The sequence below is a fragment of the Triticum aestivum genome, chromosome 3B, assembly GCF_018294505.1.
Source record: "Triticum aestivum cultivar Chinese Spring chromosome 3B, IWGSC CS RefSeq v2.1, whole genome shotgun sequence".
In the NCBI taxonomy this organism is placed as follows: Eukaryota; Viridiplantae; Streptophyta; class Magnoliopsida; order Poales; family Poaceae; genus Triticum; species Triticum aestivum.
The window spans coordinates 283,084,604-283,103,145 of record NC_057801.1 but is presented as its reverse complement, the minus strand read 5'-3'; the positions used below and the strand labels follow the sequence as shown (position 1 = coordinate 283,103,145).

The following is an 18,542-nucleotide window of genomic DNA, read 5'->3' as shown; positions in this document are numbered from 1 at the left end:
CCACCACTCGTTTGCTCCAACGGTGGCGGAAGTGACGTGGATGGAGCGGCTGCCGCCAAAGTCTTCCTCTTCGGTGGCATGTTGATGAAGGGAATAAAGATCTAGCTCGTGTGAACGCCGGATCTGGTTCACACAATCTCAACACCCCCTACCTGGCGCGCCAAAGATGTCGGGGAAAACTGATCCACGAACACCTATGGGGCCGGCGGACCGGGCCCCTTTCGGTTCGGCGAGGGGCGGAGGTCGCACGAAGAGCAGATCGAGGCGAGGCACACGAGCAGTTTACCCAGCTTCGGAGCTCTCCGGAGAGATAACACTCCTACTGCTGCTTGTCTGGTTGTATTATCTGGTGTTCTTGCTCTCGAGCGAGAGAGTGTGATGTTTTCTGGGCTACGAATGAATCGAAGCAAACTGTCCGAACCTCCTCTACGTTGCGCATGGGCCTCCTTTTATACGCTAAAGGGGTCACCGACAGGTGGCAACGCAGAGGAGGGTAAAAATGTAAAAAGCGAGGTAGTTGATACAGTTGCTTGTACAGTGCACCCTACCTAACCCTGACGGCAGGGGACAAGGGCATTAAATGCCCGTCTGAGTCGCCCGAACAGTGCAGAAAAGGACCGTTAGGGGCGCCACCGTTCGCCACGATGGCAATCTTGTCAGCTTCGCATGCCACTGCGCACCGCTGGCTGCACAGCCTCCCGCCACGCGCGCCCGGAGAGGCCCCCAGAGCGACACGTTGGTGGATGCGCTGGAGCGTGGGCGCAGAGTGGCCGCCTGCCGCGGCAAGCGCCTTGCCGCTGTTGTTATCTCGCCGTGTCCAGAAGCTCATCGCTCACCGGGCCTCGGTGTACCTTGTTTAGTCTTCCCGGCAAGCTCCTCTTGCCGGGGCCTTGTTGCCTTGCCGGAGCGCGTGGCGCGTCGCGGCAAGTTCCTTGGAGCGCCTTGGTTGGCCTTCCCGGCAAGCTCCTCTTGCCGGGGTCTTGTCTCCTTAGCTTAAATACTTTGTTCTTGGATGGCTCCAAGGGATCCTTGGGGATCTTGGCATTCGCCCGGCAAGCCTTTGCCGCGGGGTGCTGCAACTGCCCGTGCACAAGTTCGGGGTACTAGGGTACCCCTATTCTAGTACACCGACAACTATGAAGATACAAGATTGAAGACTTCGTCCCGTGTCCGGATGGGACTTTCCTTGGCGTGGAAGGCAAGCTTGGCGATACGGATATGTAGATCTCCTACCATTGTAACCGACTCTGTGTAACCCTAGCCCTCTTTGGTGTCTATATAAACCGGATGGCTTTAGTCCGTAGGACGAACAACAATCATACCATAGGCTAGCTTCTAGGGTTTAGCCTCCTTGATCTCGTGGTAGATCTACTCTTGTAACACACATCATCAATATTAATCAAGCAGGACGTAGGGTTTTACCTCCATCAAGAGGGCCCGAACCTGGGTAAAACATCGTGTCCCTTGTCTCCTGTTACCATCCGCCTAGACGCACAGTTCGGGACCCCCTACCCGAGATCTGCCGGTTTTGACACCGACATTGGTGCTTTCATTGAGAGTTCCTCTGTGCCGTCGCAATCAGGAAGGATGCCTTTTCCCGTCTTTAAAGATGGCACCGTCGTCAAGGGAGCTTTGGCCGCCGGCCAAACTATCCGGCTAGGTGGTTTTCTTATGACCGCCTGTTCGGCCACCGCTCCGACGGTGACCTCTCAGATCATCAAAAGCGATCTTCACGTCAGCTCGGAATTCGCCGAGCAGTTAGATCCGATTGAGCTATCCTCCGTAAACGAGCTCTTGGATCGCATCGCCGCCCTGGGAGTCGCTACAGACTATGATCAGATTGGGCTTAAAACCGATCTGAGAGAAATTAACTCTCCCCAGGCTAACCACCACATTGTTGTGCTAGAGGAACAATGCGGCGACTCTTCTTCTATGTTGAAAACCAACTATGTCCGGATTCCCGATCCTTCCATGCCGGATTCCCCCGGAGGGACGGACACCAATCAAATACTGAACCTAAAGTCAGGCATCGGACCAGATTCGTTGGAAAGCATCCAACGAACCAAGCTTCCAAATCCAGAAGCTTCTTGGCCTTTGATCCACAGATCGGGCGGGGTTCCGAACTTAATTCCACCCGCCCACCCAAACATAAGCGATCTATCTCAAATACGGCAAGAGCCCGATGAAACAGTACATCATTACTGGGCCAGATTCCTCCTGGTTATGAACAGGATAAAGGACTGCCGTGAAGAAAGCGCGATTTCAATTTTCTGCAACAATTGCACGGACAAGGGAATCATAAACGCCATCAGTCGTCGCGAAGTTACACGCTTCGCCGACCTAGCGACCATTGTACAAAAATACTGTGCGATGGAGAGTGCCTGGAAAACCGAAACTAGGTTCTGGGACAATCCGGCCCTGAATACAACCCCGGTCCGAAATAAAAGAGTGCGTCATACTCAAGCACCTGGGTTAAAAACCAAAAAGCAAAAAACCCCTAAAGGGTACGGAACCGTACTGGAGGGATGTCTCAACGGACCCTGCAAGATCCACAGTACGGAGGGCGCCACTCCAACACATAGCCTTCGAGCATGTTGGATACTACGGCAGGTGGCCAAAAGTGGCGAAGGATTTTAGCCCCGGGCAACCAGCCCAGCAGTACCAGTACGGTATTAACAGTCTTCGAGACTTTCGCATCAAATAACATGCGGAAACGAACAATCCGCAGCCTCACCGAAGTCTACCAAGTAGCAACAGCAAATCCATGGAGCGACACGGCTATCACCTTCAATGCCAGCGACGAACCTAAATTCCAAACAGCTAGAGCACCAGCCGCATTGGTCCTCAGTCCGATAGTGGACGGCTTTCGTCTTACCAAGGTACTAATGGATGGTGGCAGCGGATTAAACCTCATCTACGAAGAAACCCTTCAAAAAATGGAAATTGACTGGAGCCGCATTGAGCGAAGCAGCACAACCTTCAGGGGAATAATCCCTAGTCGAGAAGTACACTGCACAAGAAAAATCACGCTAGATGTAGTGTTCGGCTCGCTGGACAATTACATGTCCGAAGAGGTCACATTCCAAGTGGCCCCATTCGGTAGCGGATATCACGCCTTGTTAGGGCGAGAGGCATTCACAATCTTCCAAGCTATACCCCATTACGGGTACATGAAGCTCAAAATGCCCGGACCCAATGGAATAATCACTCTCGCCAGTGATCCAGATATAGCACTCCGCGCTGAAAATAAGACAGCTGCACTGGCCCTAGAGGCATTATCCGAAGCCTTAGCGGCAGAGGAACTAACTGCGCTGCGCTCCACGGTGGATAGGGACGATGTGATACTCGATAAGAGGTCCAAGTCCACCTCTTTTAAACCAGCAGACGAAATAGTCAAATTCCAGGTCCATCCAACAGACCCCACAAAGACGGCCTCCATTGGGGCACAATTAAATCCTGATGTAGAAGCCGCACTACGAGAATTCCTTCGGGAAAATTGGGACATTTTTGCCTGGCACCCTTCAGACATGCCAGGAATCCCACGCAGGCTGGCAGAGCACAGCCTAAATATCCTAAAGGGATTCAAGCCAGTCAAACAGGCTCTTCGGCGATTTTCCGAACCCAAAAGACAGGCAATGGGAGAGGAGCTAGCCAAACTCTTAGAAGCCGGATTCATCAGAGATATCAAACATCCGGACTGGCTAGCCAACCTGGTAATGGTACCAAAAAAGGACAAATCCTGGCGCCTTTGTGTCGATTTCAAAGACCTTAACAAGGCCTGTCCAAAGGACCCCTTCCCTCTCCCTCGCATCGACCAAATCATCGATGCTACCGCAGGGCACGATTCATTGTGCTTCCTCGACGCATACTCCGGATACCATCAAATCAAGATGGCGGAAAAAGACCAGGCTGCAACGGCATTTATTACTCCATACGGACCATTCTGCTTCAACACAATGCCCTTCGGACTCAAAAATGCCGGCGCAACATATCAGCGCATGATTCAGACATGTCTGGCCACCCAGATAGGCAAAACAGTCGAGGCATACGTAGACGATGTGGTCGTCAAGACCAAACACGTCGAAACTCTAGTAGACGACTTGAGGGTGACATTCAACAACCTCCGAGCATATGACATTAAGCTCAACCCGGAAAAATGTGTTTTCGGCGTACCAGCCAGAAAGCTCTAGGGCTTCATTGTATCCGGTGGAGGAATTGAAGCAAACCCAACCAAGATCCAAGCTCTGTCACAATTGGATATCCCAAAAGACCTCAAGCAAATACAAAAGCTAACCGGATGCGTGGCGGCTCTAAGCCGCTTCATCTCCCGTTTGGGAGAAAAGGCACTGCCCCTCTATCGCCTCCTCCGGCGCACCGAACATTTCGAATGGACGGATGCTGCCATGGCCGGACTCGAAGAAATTAAAGCCGTATTGGCAACAAATCCGGTCCTGGCCGCGCCCAACCTGGGCGAACCAATGTTATTATATATCGCAGCAACACATCAAGTTGTCAGCGCGGTACTCGTCGTCGAACGAGAAACAGAAGGGCACAAATTCCCTCTTCAAAAACCAGTGTACTACGTATCCACTGTCTTAACCCCATGCAAGTCCCGATACCCACACTATCAAAAGATAGCGTACACGGTGTTCATGGCATCCTGGAAGCTGTGACACTACTTTCAAGAGTGTTCCATAACGGTGGCCTCCGAAGTACCTCTCAACGACATTATAAACAATCGCGATGCGACGGGCAGGATTGCAAAAAGGGCCATTGAGCTCTTACCATTTGATATAACCTACAAACCATGGCGAGCTATCAAGTCGCAAGTTCTGGCTAACTTCATCGCCGAATGGACCGAAGCCGAACTCCCTAAAGAGTACGGCGCATACTCCAATTGGATCATGCATTTCGACGGCTCCAAAATGTTGGCTGGCTTGGGAGCTGGCGTCGTCCTGACATCCCCAACTGGAGACACAGTCCAATACGTGCTTCAAATAATGTACACGGACTCCAACAACGCAGCCGAATACGAGGCCCTTCTACATGGCCTCCGGATGGCAATCTCCATGGGTATTCAACGCCTAGAGGTGCGCAGGGATTCAAACCTCGCAATATCCCAAGTAAATGGAGACTTTGACGCCAAGGATCCGAAAATGGCAGCCTACCTAAACGCTGTCCTAAAAATGTCAGCCCGGTTCGAAGGACTCGAATTCCACCATGTAGCCCGGGATAATAACCAGGCAGCAAATGTGTTGGCACGCATCGGTGCAAAACGCGATGCCGTCCCTCCAAATATCTTCCTGGAACGGCTCTTTAAGCCATCCATATTATGGGAAGAGGAGTCCGGAAATAACAATCCGGAACCAACTGCATCACCTAACGCAGAACATTCTGACACAATCGGTGGCCCAGCCAATGAAATAACAGATTCAGCCCACGAAATACTGGCAGTAATTGCCCCATGGACGGAACCATTCCTAGCCTACCTAATCCGGCAGGAACTTCCGAAGACCAAAATGAGGCCCGCTGCATAGTTCGGCGATCTAAAGCCTACAAGGTCCATGAGGGAGAACTTTATAAGAAAAGCACAACCGGAGTCCTTCAAAGGTGTATCTCCGAAGAGGAAGGGCGAAATCTCCTGGCTGAAATTCACGCCGGACTCGGCGGGCACCACGCCGCCGCCCGGGCCCTTGTAGGCAAGGCCTTCCGTACAGGATTTATTGGCCGACCGCCCGGGCAGATGCTCAGGACTTAGTGCAACGATGCGTCGGTTGCCAGCTCTTTGCTAATCAGAGCCACATGCCACCCACCGCCCTCAAAACTATACCCATTACTTGGCCGTTCGCGGTCTGGGGGCTTGACATGGTTGGACCCCTTAAAGGGGGAACCCACAAGCACAAATACTTATTGGTCATGGTGGATAAATTCACCAAATGGATAGAGGCCAAGCCGGTTAAAACGGCAGAATCCGGACCTGTGATAGACTTCATATCCGGGGTAGTACACCGTTTTGGCGTCCCCCACAGCATCATCACTGATAACGGCACGAATTTCATGGCCGACGAGGTTAAACTCTGGTGCAAAAACATGGGCATCAAGCTCGACTACGCTTCAGTCTACCACCCTCAAACTAATGGTCAAGTGGAACGGGCAAATGGTCTCATCATGAGCGGCATTAAACCCAGATTAGTGCGGCCCCTCACGGAATCTAACACGCACTGGGTAGAGGAGCTCGACTATGTACTCTGGGGGCTGCGGACCACGCCAAACCGCACAACCGGATTCACACCATTTTTTATGGTATACGGCGCTGAGGCAGTTTTGCCCTGCGATATAATTCATGACTCACCTCGTGCGCGCATGTACGAGGAAAGAGAAGCCGAGTTGGATCGGCAGGACAGTTTGGACGCTTTAGAGGAGGAGCGCGACGTGGCAAAATCCCGTTCTGCATTCTATCAACAGCAGGCTCGAAGATATCAAAGCAGAGAAGTACGGGCTAAAACTTACAATGTTGGCGAGCTAGTTCTACGCCTGCCGGACAAGAAAAAGGACAAACTTAAGCCCAAATGGGAAGGTCCCTTCATCATCGACCAAGTCCTTACCGGTGGTGCATACCGTCTACGCAACGCATCTGACAACCGACTCGAGCCAAACCCATGGAACGCAGCCCGTCTCCGAAGATTTTACGCCTAGCGCCGGACTCATGGTTCGTCTCCTTCCTCCGTCCACCTTTCATGTTTTTTCGCTGTCTTTGTTTTCCCTTCTTTTTCTCCCTCTTTCAGTACAAACCTCTTGAGGGTTAATCTGCGCTTTGTTCGCACTCACTCGATGTGCTACTCGCACTCGTTATACTTGGGGGCTTCTTTAACAGAAGCTTATTTATATGGGCTTCATGCCCACAACATGTGTCACACTTCCGCATGTACCTTTGGATCACCATTATATGCATCAATATGACTTAAGTTTGGGCCAAGCCAGGTTGCCTGGCTCCTGTGCTTACCCCTACGTTCCCGATTGTTCGGCTCGGAGGTAAAGGGAGCACCTCTGCGATTGTTACTGCCGGGTCAGCCAGATGTGTACCTCAGACTGGGTGAAGCCGAAGGCTAGCGTTCTTAAGGGAATATTCGGTCGGTGACCTGAAAGATGATTTATTACTCACTTATTTATCTCCCTCCAGATGTTTTTTCTGCTATTTTCGCAGTCCGGACATGCACTTTAGGGCATGCCTCCCAGGGAAAGGAACCCTTAACGGAACTATTCTCCCTGGAAGATGTTTCTTACTAACCATGTAATATAACATAGCTAGTTGGGCACTTGTCTGATAAAGAAATTATGACCCCTACGCCTTGTCTCCATGCATGCCCCGGTTCTTTTATAACCGTCAGGGTATTCGGACACACTCCGGACTGTTGGGTCTCGAGGTTGAAGCGAGAAGGTCCGCAAAGGCAAACGATCTACAATCCGGCTAGAAGGCGTTTTTACATGTCATTTTAAAATTACATCGTCAAACTGACTGATTGTACTCCTCTTCAATCCCATCTAACAGGCTGTCTAATTTACAGTCCTGTTGGGAATATTTCGCGGCCAGCTCTACTTGGCCGTACATCAAGCTCACAGGGATCTCCTTCCCATCAGGCCCCACAGGTCCGACCTCGGCCATGTGGTTTGGGTCAGCCTTCGGGTACCGCGTCTTCACCATGGTCCAGGCCTCCCTGGCGCCTTGGCGGCACGCCGATATCTTCCACAAACGGAGACGTCGCCGTACTCCCTGAAGCTTCTCAGCAAGCCCTCCAAGGCCCTCAGGTAGGGAGACGGAAGGCCATAAGGCCTGAACCACACCACTCATCGCCTGCCGAACACGTTCAAGCAGTTGCACCAGCTCGGGAAGTTGGTCACCCGTTGAACCGGGCATTTCCTCCATAGGGCGACCTGTGAGCACACCTACAGACATATTTCTGTCAACCGACCTCCTCGCCGAACTCTTCTTTTCAAAAGAGTTTGCTCAAGCACTTACTATAGATGCCGCGACGAAGCCACTGATTCTCCTTCAAGGAGCCAGACAGCTGGGCCCGAACACCTTTTAGCTCTTCTCCAAGCTGGGTGTGGGCATCTTGGAGTTTGTTCCTCTCCTGCTGCACCTTCATAAGCACCCTCTCGTCGGCCTTCAACTGGCGCAGTAACTGTTGCTTGCCCGGATCAAGTCCGGCAACATCTGCAATATTATTGTCAGATTTATACGCACGCCGCATGCCATAAAACATTTTTGAAATATGTGTTACCGGAGGGGGTCCCTGTGTCTCCTCCTGCGGCGGTCAGTGCGGCCTCAAGTTGGGCCTTGCACTCTTGAAGCTCCTGAGACAGGTGGGTATTCTTCTCCGTAAGATCCTGCATAATAAATGATCCTTAAATCAGTTATTTTAACTATTTTAAGTCTCGGGGGCTACTGGCATATATAACTATTAAAATTACTTACCCGTATGTCCTTTACATACTGCTCCGTGGCTCTGGTTAAACCATCTTGAGCAGCACGGAGGTGCGCGTCTCCCGCATTAAAGGCATTTAACGCCTCAGGGGAGAAACACGCGTCACGAAGAACTGTCCGACGGCGCCTGTGATTCATGGCGCTCTCCACCTCAGACCTGGTGGCGGACAACCTGTCGGCATCCTCCGTTGGAGGAGCATCCGACTCGCGCCTTGTGCTCGCCTCCCCCTCCGAACCAGGCGTTGGAGCCTGGCTGGCGGAGGCTTGGTGGACATCCTCTCTGGACTCAGTCCGGCGAGCGCTCTTTCTCCTGGAAGAATCATGAGCATTAATATGCCTCCCAGGAGTCTTTCCCTTAAAGGACAATGGTGCACCATACCTTTGTGGCGACGTTTCGATTCGCGCCGCACTCCTCTTCCGCCTGCTAGGCCGCACTGACCTCGTTTGGTCAGTCGCCGCGGGCTCGGCTTCCTGCCGTAAAGGCACCTCCTGCCGAGCACCATTGGTGCACGGTGGTCAGAATTAAGCATTAAAAAAGTAACGGTGTCAGGACTTCGGTCGTACCCACCTGGGAAGCCGGACACAAACGGGGTAGTCAGCCGTAATGGCGACTAAAGCATTATCCATGCTGAGCTGGTGGAACACCCTGTCAATCAAATCCACCTTAATGTCCGGATCCTCTTCGGAGGCCGGATCAAGGGATCTTCCCGGATCCTCGGGTTGTGGAGTTGGGCTTTTTATGCCCTCCACATCCCGGCGCAGTTCCTGCGTCGAAACCATAAGGTAAGACACTTATCTTTGAAAGCGCGGATCAGATATTTAAACGTCCGCTTACCCAGCTTCGAGGGTTATTCATGGAGAATCCATTCAATGGACTCGTGCGGAGGAAGTCCTCCTCCTCCCCCTTGTACAAGCCGGACAGGATCTTCACCAGATCGGCGGCCGATCCCGATCCCGTGCGGCCATGACGGGTGGCGTCATTCTCCCCGTTAAAATCCCACATGGGGTGGCCCCTATATTGGAGCGGCTGCACCCCTCGCATAATACATGTGGCCATGACTCCAATCATGGTTAATCCGGAATGGGCTAGTAGCCGTATCCGACCCATCAGATAGTGGACGCTCCTATCATCTTCCCGTTGAGGGCTCCGCGGGCGCCAACTCAGGCATTTCTTCAGAGGAGCGTTGCTAAACTCCGGGAGGCCGATCCGAACTGGATCCGGCAGCGGGGCGTCTTCCATATAGAACCACTCCGAAGGCCAGTCTTTGGACGCCTTCTTCGGAGTTCCGGATAGATATCCGGTCCCGGCGATGCGCCATATTTCGGCTCCGCCCACTTGATATATCGACCCCTTGTGAGAACGGGGTACGAGGCAAAACAACCTCTTCCACAGCGCAAAATGGGGCTCGATGCCCAAGTACAGCTCACAAAGAGCTACAAAGCCCGCGATGTGCAAAATAGAGGCAGGCGTGAGGTGGTGAAGTTGGAGTCCATAGAACTCCAGGAGCCCCCGGAGAAACGGATGTATAGGAAATCCGAGTCCCCTTATCAAGTAGGAGACGAAGCATACCCGCTCTACTTTGGAGGGATTGGGGACCCTCTCCGCCTGCTTCCCGCCCTTGTAGGTGGCCAGTCCGGCTCGAACCGGAACCATAAAGGCCGGGGGAAGGTATCCCTCTGTTTGGAGTGCCACTAACTTGCTATGTGGGACTGAGCATCTCCTCCAATCTCCTGGCTTAGGACTGGGAGCGCGAGAAGAGGAGCCGCGTCGACTCTCCATGTTGGAATGGATTTTTTGTCAGATGTGCCTCGATGAGTACTTGCGGAAGGAGGATGGTGTGATTTGGATCTGGATCCTCGCCTCTCTTATAGGCAGCTTATCCGTGCAGCTAGGGGGGAAAACGTAAGAATACCCTGGCTTTTCGCATTTGTACGACACGTGGAAGAAGGCCATTATTGAACGTAGAAGCCAAGGAGCGCAGCATTTATGAAGCAAACGGACACTATCCAGCAAACACATGGAGCGTGAAGAAGAACCCGCCTTGCAAACGCCGAAGACAACATACGCGCCGGACTCGTCGTCATTGAAGCCTGGTTCAGGGGCTACTGAGGGAGTCCTGGATTAGGGGGTGTCCGGATAGCCGAACTATCATCATCGGCCGGACTCCAAGACTATGAAGATACAAGATTGAAGGCTTCGTCCCGTGTCCGGATGGGACTTTCCTTGGCGTGGAAGGCAAGCTTGGCGATACGGATATGTAGATCTCCTACCATTGTAACCAACTCTGTGTAACCCTAGCCCTCTCCGGTGTCTATATAAACCGGATGGCTTTAGTCCGTAGGACGAACAACAATCATACCATAGGCTAGCTTCTAGGGTTTAGCCTCCTTGATCTCATGGTAGATCTACTCTTGTAACACACATCATCAATATTAATCAAGCAGGACGTAGGGTTTTACCTCCATCAAGAGGGCCCGAACCTGGGTAAAACATCGTGTCCCTTGTCTCCTGTTACCATCCGCCTAGACGCACAGTTCGGGACCCCCTACCCGAGATCCGCCGGTTTTGACACCGACACATGGTATCTAACATGCGGCAGATCAAGAGGGCACACGATCTTCTTGGCCTCATCCACACTAGTTGGACATAGATTCCCCGCGGGAAGAACATCCTTTAGGTACTTGAGAAGCTCATCGAGGCTAGTGTCGGTCCATTTGTTTTTAGCCTTCGTCTTCTGAAATTCGAGCGTGAAACTCAAGCGGGTCACCTCGGGATCACAACCATTATACAATGGAGTGTTCGAGTCTACCACCAGTTGCTGCAACTTGGCATCCTCTCTAGAAGCAGCTCTGTCAGTACTCGTCTCCTTGCGAAGCAGTTTTTGAACATGAAGGTCCCGCACGATTGAACTTAGTAGCAACGAAGTCTGCGGCGTGGATTCCATGTTTTCTCCTTCGCCATGTCCGGCCTCTTCTCCGCCGCCATGTCCGGCCTCTTCACCGCCACCATGTCTGGCCCCTTCTCCACCGCCATTATCGGTCATCTCTTCATCTTGCCCTGTGTCGTCATTGCCTGCCCGTCGGTGTCCTCCTCATCATCATCTTCAATTATCCACAAAGTATAGCCATCCATGAAACCAGTCATGAATAGGTGCGCCATCACACGACCATCCTCATAGGGGTGGAGCCAAACTCCTCCTCTACATCTTCGACACGGACGTAAAATCTCGGTCCAGATATTTTCATTCATGTCCTGCACCACCGACGGCAACCACCTTTCCACCATCGTTCCACTGACCATCATGAACGCCTGCACGGTAATAATAAACAATTTGAATATAAAAATGCATGCATGCATCAAAGTCATACAAAAATTCGGTTTGACCTTCCCTAAAAATAGGACATATAGAGTTTGACCGAAATTCGCCGAAACGGAAATAAGTCGACATTTCGCTAAAACATAGGCAACTCAAGCACAATTCGGCGGCAACTCATGCCACGCACACAATTTCCATCATATCGCCTGATTATGTCATATCGCACACATGCACATATTTCCATTCTTGCAAAAGCACAAATTTTTAATCACCTATCCCGAGATCGAGCGCGGTGATGATGATGTCGATTGGTGTCGTCACACACCTAGGGAATGATCAAAAGTGGACAAAGTTTACTTCTTGACATGGCTAGATCTAGTTAAGGAGGTACATAGGTTACTTCACTAAATGCTAGATCTACCTAGCTAGTTTGGGAAGGAGATGAGTTCAACTAGTGGAGGGGGAAGGAAAAAAGAGAAAGGAGATGCATTAATGGAGGTGGTGTAATTATCTAGGAGCAATAAAGAGAGAGAGAAAGAGAGTAATGGTGGAGAAGTAGTGAGGAAGAAGCAAAGTGAGGGAGAGAGAAGGTGGGAGCTAGGGGAAAGTGAAGGAAGATAGGATGGGGGAAGGGAAGGGGGAGGGGGAGGAAAAAGGTGGTGGCTGCGGTTTAGCAGTAGCGCTGGGGAGTAAAATGCGCTACTGCTAAAACGATAGCAGTAGCACGCCCCTGGAAGAGGAGCTACTGCTAAGTGGTCCTGCCATGTGGCCAGGTTCAAACTTAGCCGTAGCGCCCTATCCAAAAAACGCGCTACTACTATTCAGTTAGCAGTAGCATGGTTATCTAAGGCACGCTACTACTAAACCTAGGCTGGCGGCAACAGTGGGGCAACCTTAGTAGTAGCGCTCTTTTTTCTTGCCGCGCTACTGCTAAGTCGGTAGCAGTAGCGCCCGTTCTAGACACGCGCTACGGCTAAGTAGCGGTAGTGCCTCATTTTATCCAGTGCTACTGCTAAGGTTCTGTGTATAAGGTTTTCCCTAGTAGTGGTGAGCCACACATAGGCCAGAAGTGCCACAGACGATGAACAGGTGGAAACACAACATGGGCGACAACTGGGCTGAAAGGCATCATGGTCCGTAAATGAGACCAAATGCCCAATGGATGGTTGATGGGCTGAAAGACAGTAAGTAGTGAAAATGGAATGTAGACACCATGTGGCGTAAATGGGCTAAAAGATACCTAGGCCAGAAACGTCCCTGTTACAGCACAAGTCATTAATAGGCAGAAATACACCATGGGTTACATATGGGATGAAAGACATCACGAGCCACATTTGGGCCAAAAAATTTTGGGTCGTTAATGGGCTGAACTCGCACAGGTCCTAATGGGCCATATGCACCTGTGCTGTAAATCGGCTATCTACAAGCAGGTGGTTACGTCAGCCTTTTATTGGCTAGATCCGCTAAGTTTTCATGAAGTCCCATGGGCCTTAAACATGCCTTTTACTGGGCCGCCTTTTTTGGAATGAGCCTCTATTGGGCATTGCCACGTTCGCTTTAGGAATGTTGCATGTGGTCCATTCTACATCTGACACTTGTTCCAACATGGAGCCAACACGTGGCACCTTCGGCCATTAGGAAGCTGGCAGATGGTGGATAGGTAGCAGGCTACATCATTAACAGGTATCGGATCCCGAACCCACAACCATTTGGTTAATGATGATTCGTTACTTCGGCTACCACATGTCATTTACCCTTGACAAAACACTTCAATGTCGTGTCATTTTTTGTCATTGGAAGTGTACACTTCCTTGATGAAACGACAACTATTGTCATGGAACATCTACTACAACACATGTATGTTATCTTGATTCCATCATAAAATCATTTTTTTAAAATAAAACCTCCTCTTTATTTATTAGTAATAATGGTTACATCGTCTATAAGAAAATTTATAATATCATTCATAGGTTCCTCAAACCAATCCTTTGTCTCAGAAAATTTAGCTATTCTAGCAATTTCATAGGCTACTTTATTTGTCTCCCTATTACAATGTTCAAATCTAATTAACGGAAAATCACAAGCCATAAAATAACAATTTGTATCAATTACTTCCATATTGTCGGAGTTAACAACAAGTCGGTTGCTTCCCGCCTTTTGTGCAAGTAACATGCCAAAACGTAGTGCCATGGCTTCCGCTGTTAAAACATCTGCACACCAATCCATCTTCCAATTCCCTCCAACAATAAATCTTCATTTATCATCTCTAAGTACAGCTTCCGTTGTGCCTCTAAGCATGTCTTGATCGAAAGAAGCGTCGACATTTAATTTCACAAAATCTAGAGGGGGTCTCGTCCATCCCTTTATTCTATTTGTTACCTTTAAGGATTGGACAATAACATAGTTTGTCTTTATAGCACGGGCTCCCATCAAAATTTGGTATGCATCTTGGGTCTTCCCCTGATGGACTAGCGAACGTCTTTCACACCATAAATACCAGGCTGTTATAGTGACCAGTTCGCGAACGTCTTTCTCACCATAAATTTGGTATGCATCATAAAATCATCTTGGTTGTACATGGATGATAAAAAAGTGGCTTACTGTAACAAACGTGTATCACCACAGATGTGTCTTTTTTTTCTGTAGTGAACACTCCAGGATGGGGAACATCAAGTCCGTGATAAACCATACCAATTAGAAGGGTCGCAGGATGGTCGAAACGATGCGCGGAGCGCCCGCGAGGCTGACGGGATCCCTACCCGACCAACCAACACTGAGCCGGATCATGCAGGCAGAGAGTGCCAGAAATCTCGAAAAGGAAGTGCAAAATCCCGAATATTGGTAATACGCTTTCGGAGAGCGTAGCGCTGGGGTGCCATGCTGAATCGTCGACGATGAAGTCCAGCGAGACGAAACGAATGACCTGCCCAGACAACAATCTGTAGCCGATGATGGGAAGTGAAGCCATCTGAAACATGATCTTGCAAATGCTCATCCCCAAGGTGGGAGGCTGGAAGACAACTATCGTTGGAATATCAGACAATAAGTAGAGGGGAATTGATGGAGGAGCTATGTGCATGCAAAGGGATCAAAGGGAGTACACGCAAGGATTTTACCCAGGTCCAGGCTCCCTTGCTAAAGGGTAATAACCTGCTCCTGCTATATGGACTATACTCTTCCATATGAGATTACAGAGATGCGTACCAGGTGCCCTAGCCATGCCTTATATTGTACACGAGATGAATTGGAGCTACAATGGTTGGCCTATTTAATGCCATTGGTAATAGCATATTGACTGCTGACTGTTACTATTGCTAGTTATTACTGATAATGCCAGCTTTAATGCGTAGTGGAATGAGCGATAACAATTGTCTCCATGTCGCACCCTTTGACCTCCAGGGGGATCCAACTGAACGTTGTCTCGTCCAACTGACTCCAACCTCGTCCAACTGAACACTATGCGATGTTGATGGGTGTTGAAACTTCACCATTGGACAAGTCGCGATCTGTAGCCCTACTAAGTTGGGCCCTATCTTAATGTCCTTGCCTTTGGCCGACTGTCGCCGTGGGCCTACCCAGTGGGGATTTCCTCCTCACTATTTACCTTGGTTATAACCTTACTAGCAAAAGGACCCGTGCGTTGCAACGGGAGAAAAGAAATCCTTATCATTAAAAAAATATTTGCAAAGAAAAATTCGCCGCACATTCTTCTCCGTGGAGCAATAGTTCTTCTCAAATATGCCCATGTGTTGTAACGGGAGAAAACACAATAAGACGACCCAAAACCCTACCCATTTGCTCCGCCCACACACACATGTCCACGTCCTCTATTTCTACATCCTCCATTTGAACACAACACCCCACTCGTGTTACGGCTTATTCTCTCTCTATGTCAACATATTAGAAACTAAAATAATGTAACTAAAAATCAAGTGTCCACAATATTCTCATAAAATGCAAATATTGAAAGGCTACGCTACACAATATAGTATAAAGCGGAATTAAGATCAGGGCTAGATTTGCCAATACAACAAGGAAATGTTGTGCTAATAAGTTTGCCAGGAATATGTTAGAAAAGCGACAAAAGCGCTAGCACATCACTCACAAAATAGGTAGATACAACATATTGTGCAAATTAGCTAAAGAATCACCCTCATACAAAAATATAGCGGTCAGAAGTCACGCGCGAAAAAAAAGACAATATGATATTTTGACTAAATGTTCTACTTAGTATATTCACACCATTATTTAATTCTGTTTTTGTTAGCCCCCGTCATGCATGTCGCAATATCAGGGGTTTTTTTTGCCTATTTAATGGATCTTTCCTTTTCCCCCATCAACCGTTCATGCAAGTCTCTCTCTTTAATTCCGTTTCACCATGCATGCCAGACCCATTTAGTGGGTCTTTCCTTTCTCTCATTGCCCACCATAATCTCCCACAAACATGCAAGTCCCTCTTTAATTCCTTTTTTGTTAGCGATTTTCCATTCTGCTAGTTTATGTAAAAATCCATACGGGACTATTTATTGGATAAACCGAAATTACTGTTATGTTGCCTCGCTTAGGCCTTGGACTGGAAGAACAAGCCCAAATAGAGGTGAGCTGCATAGCTGGGCCGACCCAAGGCCCATCTCCCCCTCAACCCTAGCGTCATGGGAGAGCATCTGCTCGATCCCCATCTCCCCCGAGCGCAGTCACGCGCAGCGCCCACTCCCGATCCCCCTCTCGCCCTCGATCCCCTCCCATGGCGCCACCATCCTCGGGAGGAAGCCGCGCCTCCCATGCTCGCGCACCGACTTCCATTCCAGTGGAGCTCCGTTGCCCTTCTCAGCCCCCTGTTTCTCCCCCTCGCCTTGGCTTCGTGCGCGGACCCGACCTTCGCGGCCATGGCCGGCAGCCGAGCAGCCCCTGCCAAGCCGCCTCGCGTCATCCTCGGCTCCGGCCACCTCTACCATGCGCGCGCGACCAGCACCACCTTGGTCCACCGAGCCGCCTTGCTCATCTCATCTCTGTTTTCCCTCAAAACATTTTTTCCAGATCCACTAAAGTAGGGAGTGCGGGTTCAATATAAAAAAATAAAGGGACCTTTGTGTAAAAACGCCGCGACGGTGAATCCGGAGACCCAATCCGTGCTTTATTATTAGGGAGAGATTTCATTGAATGCTAGAAAGCGAGCAACAATTTGCAAGTCAAGTAGAATACAAAGACTTGGCCAACGCCACAACAGAAGTTATGTGGATCTAATCTCTCAAGGTTATGGTGGGATAATATTGGAGCCATAACTGTCTGGCAATCCTGTGTTTCATGCCAAAACAAAACACATAGAAGTGGATTACCACTTTGTTAGAGAAAGAGTTGAACGCAAGTTACTTGACATTATATTTATTCCTACAGAGGAAGTTGTTGATGGATTTACCAAGGCTCTGACGGGCCGACAGATTGAAGCATTCAAGCGCAATCTCAACCTCATTGTTTTCCTTGGTTGTGATAGGATCATAGGCTACACCTGATTGTAACAAACTTGTATTCTGCGGTTATCTAGGAGGATCTAAAGAGGCATTAGAGATAGAGATGTAACCTACTTTCCTTGCCTCTCAAGGCCTATCTGAAAAGCCGATCCAATGTAACCTCCTACACATATTAGGTGGCTACAGTGTCCAGTTCAGGCGTTGGCAACAGTGAAACTCTGCTACTTCCTTGCTCTGTGTGTTTTACTTGCTACCTGATGGTGGAAAGCAGCAATGGAGGGAGAGAACTGCGACAAACCTGTCGTAAATCTGAACTAAATTGTAATTTACATTTGATCTTTCTGCTCTAGGACTACAATAGCAAGCAAAAAGGCGCAGACTGCGGTTACATACACTGCACGTAGATCAGCAGCAGTCTGCGTTTATTTGCCCGACAGTAAGTTTACAACCGTGTCCAGCAACCAGAATTTGCCACCCCGTGTTCTATCCGTGTACAACTTACGGAGGGGGTGGCTGACCGTGGGAGGCATATCAATTAGCCAACTTGACTGGGGAGTCACAAGGGCGAAATAGTTCACGTTATTCCAGGATATCCGTTGGCCATAGCTGCTTCCACTTTGAGATTTCATCCTTGTCTTGGAGCTTCCTTATTCCACCGTAGAATCCATCACTCTCGTTGCCTTCTTCTCTGTGGTCCTTTCGGTTCACCAGGGACTGCCTCCATCTTGAGCCAGGCGTGTATTGATTGAACTCCAGCACCACAGTGTCTGCAATAATATATCGGCACAAGAGTTTGTATGTTCAGAGATCCACTTCCATTCCGTTTAACAGTACCAATTTTCATGTTTATGCTAGTCATCGCAGAGTGACTGCTAAGAACTAAGATACTTGACCTCAACATTCCACATGAATTAACCCCCTCACGGTTTTGACTCACTGAAGTGGTTTTGACCGCGTTGAATGCTGACTGGTCAGCAGGGTGTGCCAACTAAGCCACTAGGTCAAACGAGAACCTTTTTTCGTAAAAAATTGCAGAAATTAAATTGTTGATGAATCACTCAATCTGTTCAGCCAAATATAGTGAAAACTGTCCCAGATTAGTCCACATGCTATGCTTGATGTTGTGTGAAATTTTCTGAAGACTTTTTTCTCGGTCAAAATTTTGACCAAAAATTGCAGAAATCAAAATTTGATGAATCTACCAATCTGTTCGACAAATATGGTGAAATTTTCTCAGATTAGTCCAGATGCTATGTTTGATTTTCAGCTTTT

The 18,542-nt window shown here is 49.5% G+C and overlaps 1 protein-coding gene across 1 annotated transcript in view; it reads right to left on the bottom strand.

The window, feature by feature from the left end:
* Window positions 1-17,544: 17,544 nt before the first annotated feature.
* The window catches only part of LOC123069725 (F-box protein At2g32560), a 4,896-nt gene continuing 3,898 nt past the window's right edge, over window positions 17,545-18,542 (bottom strand). Inside the window, exon 5 of the mRNA XM_044492662.1 lies at window positions 17,545-18,037. Within this exon, the coding sequence (XP_044348597.1) occupies window positions 17,850-18,037 (188 nt within the window). The 3' untranslated portion in view covers window positions 17,545-17,849. The remainder of the gene's footprint in view (window positions 18,038-18,542) is intronic.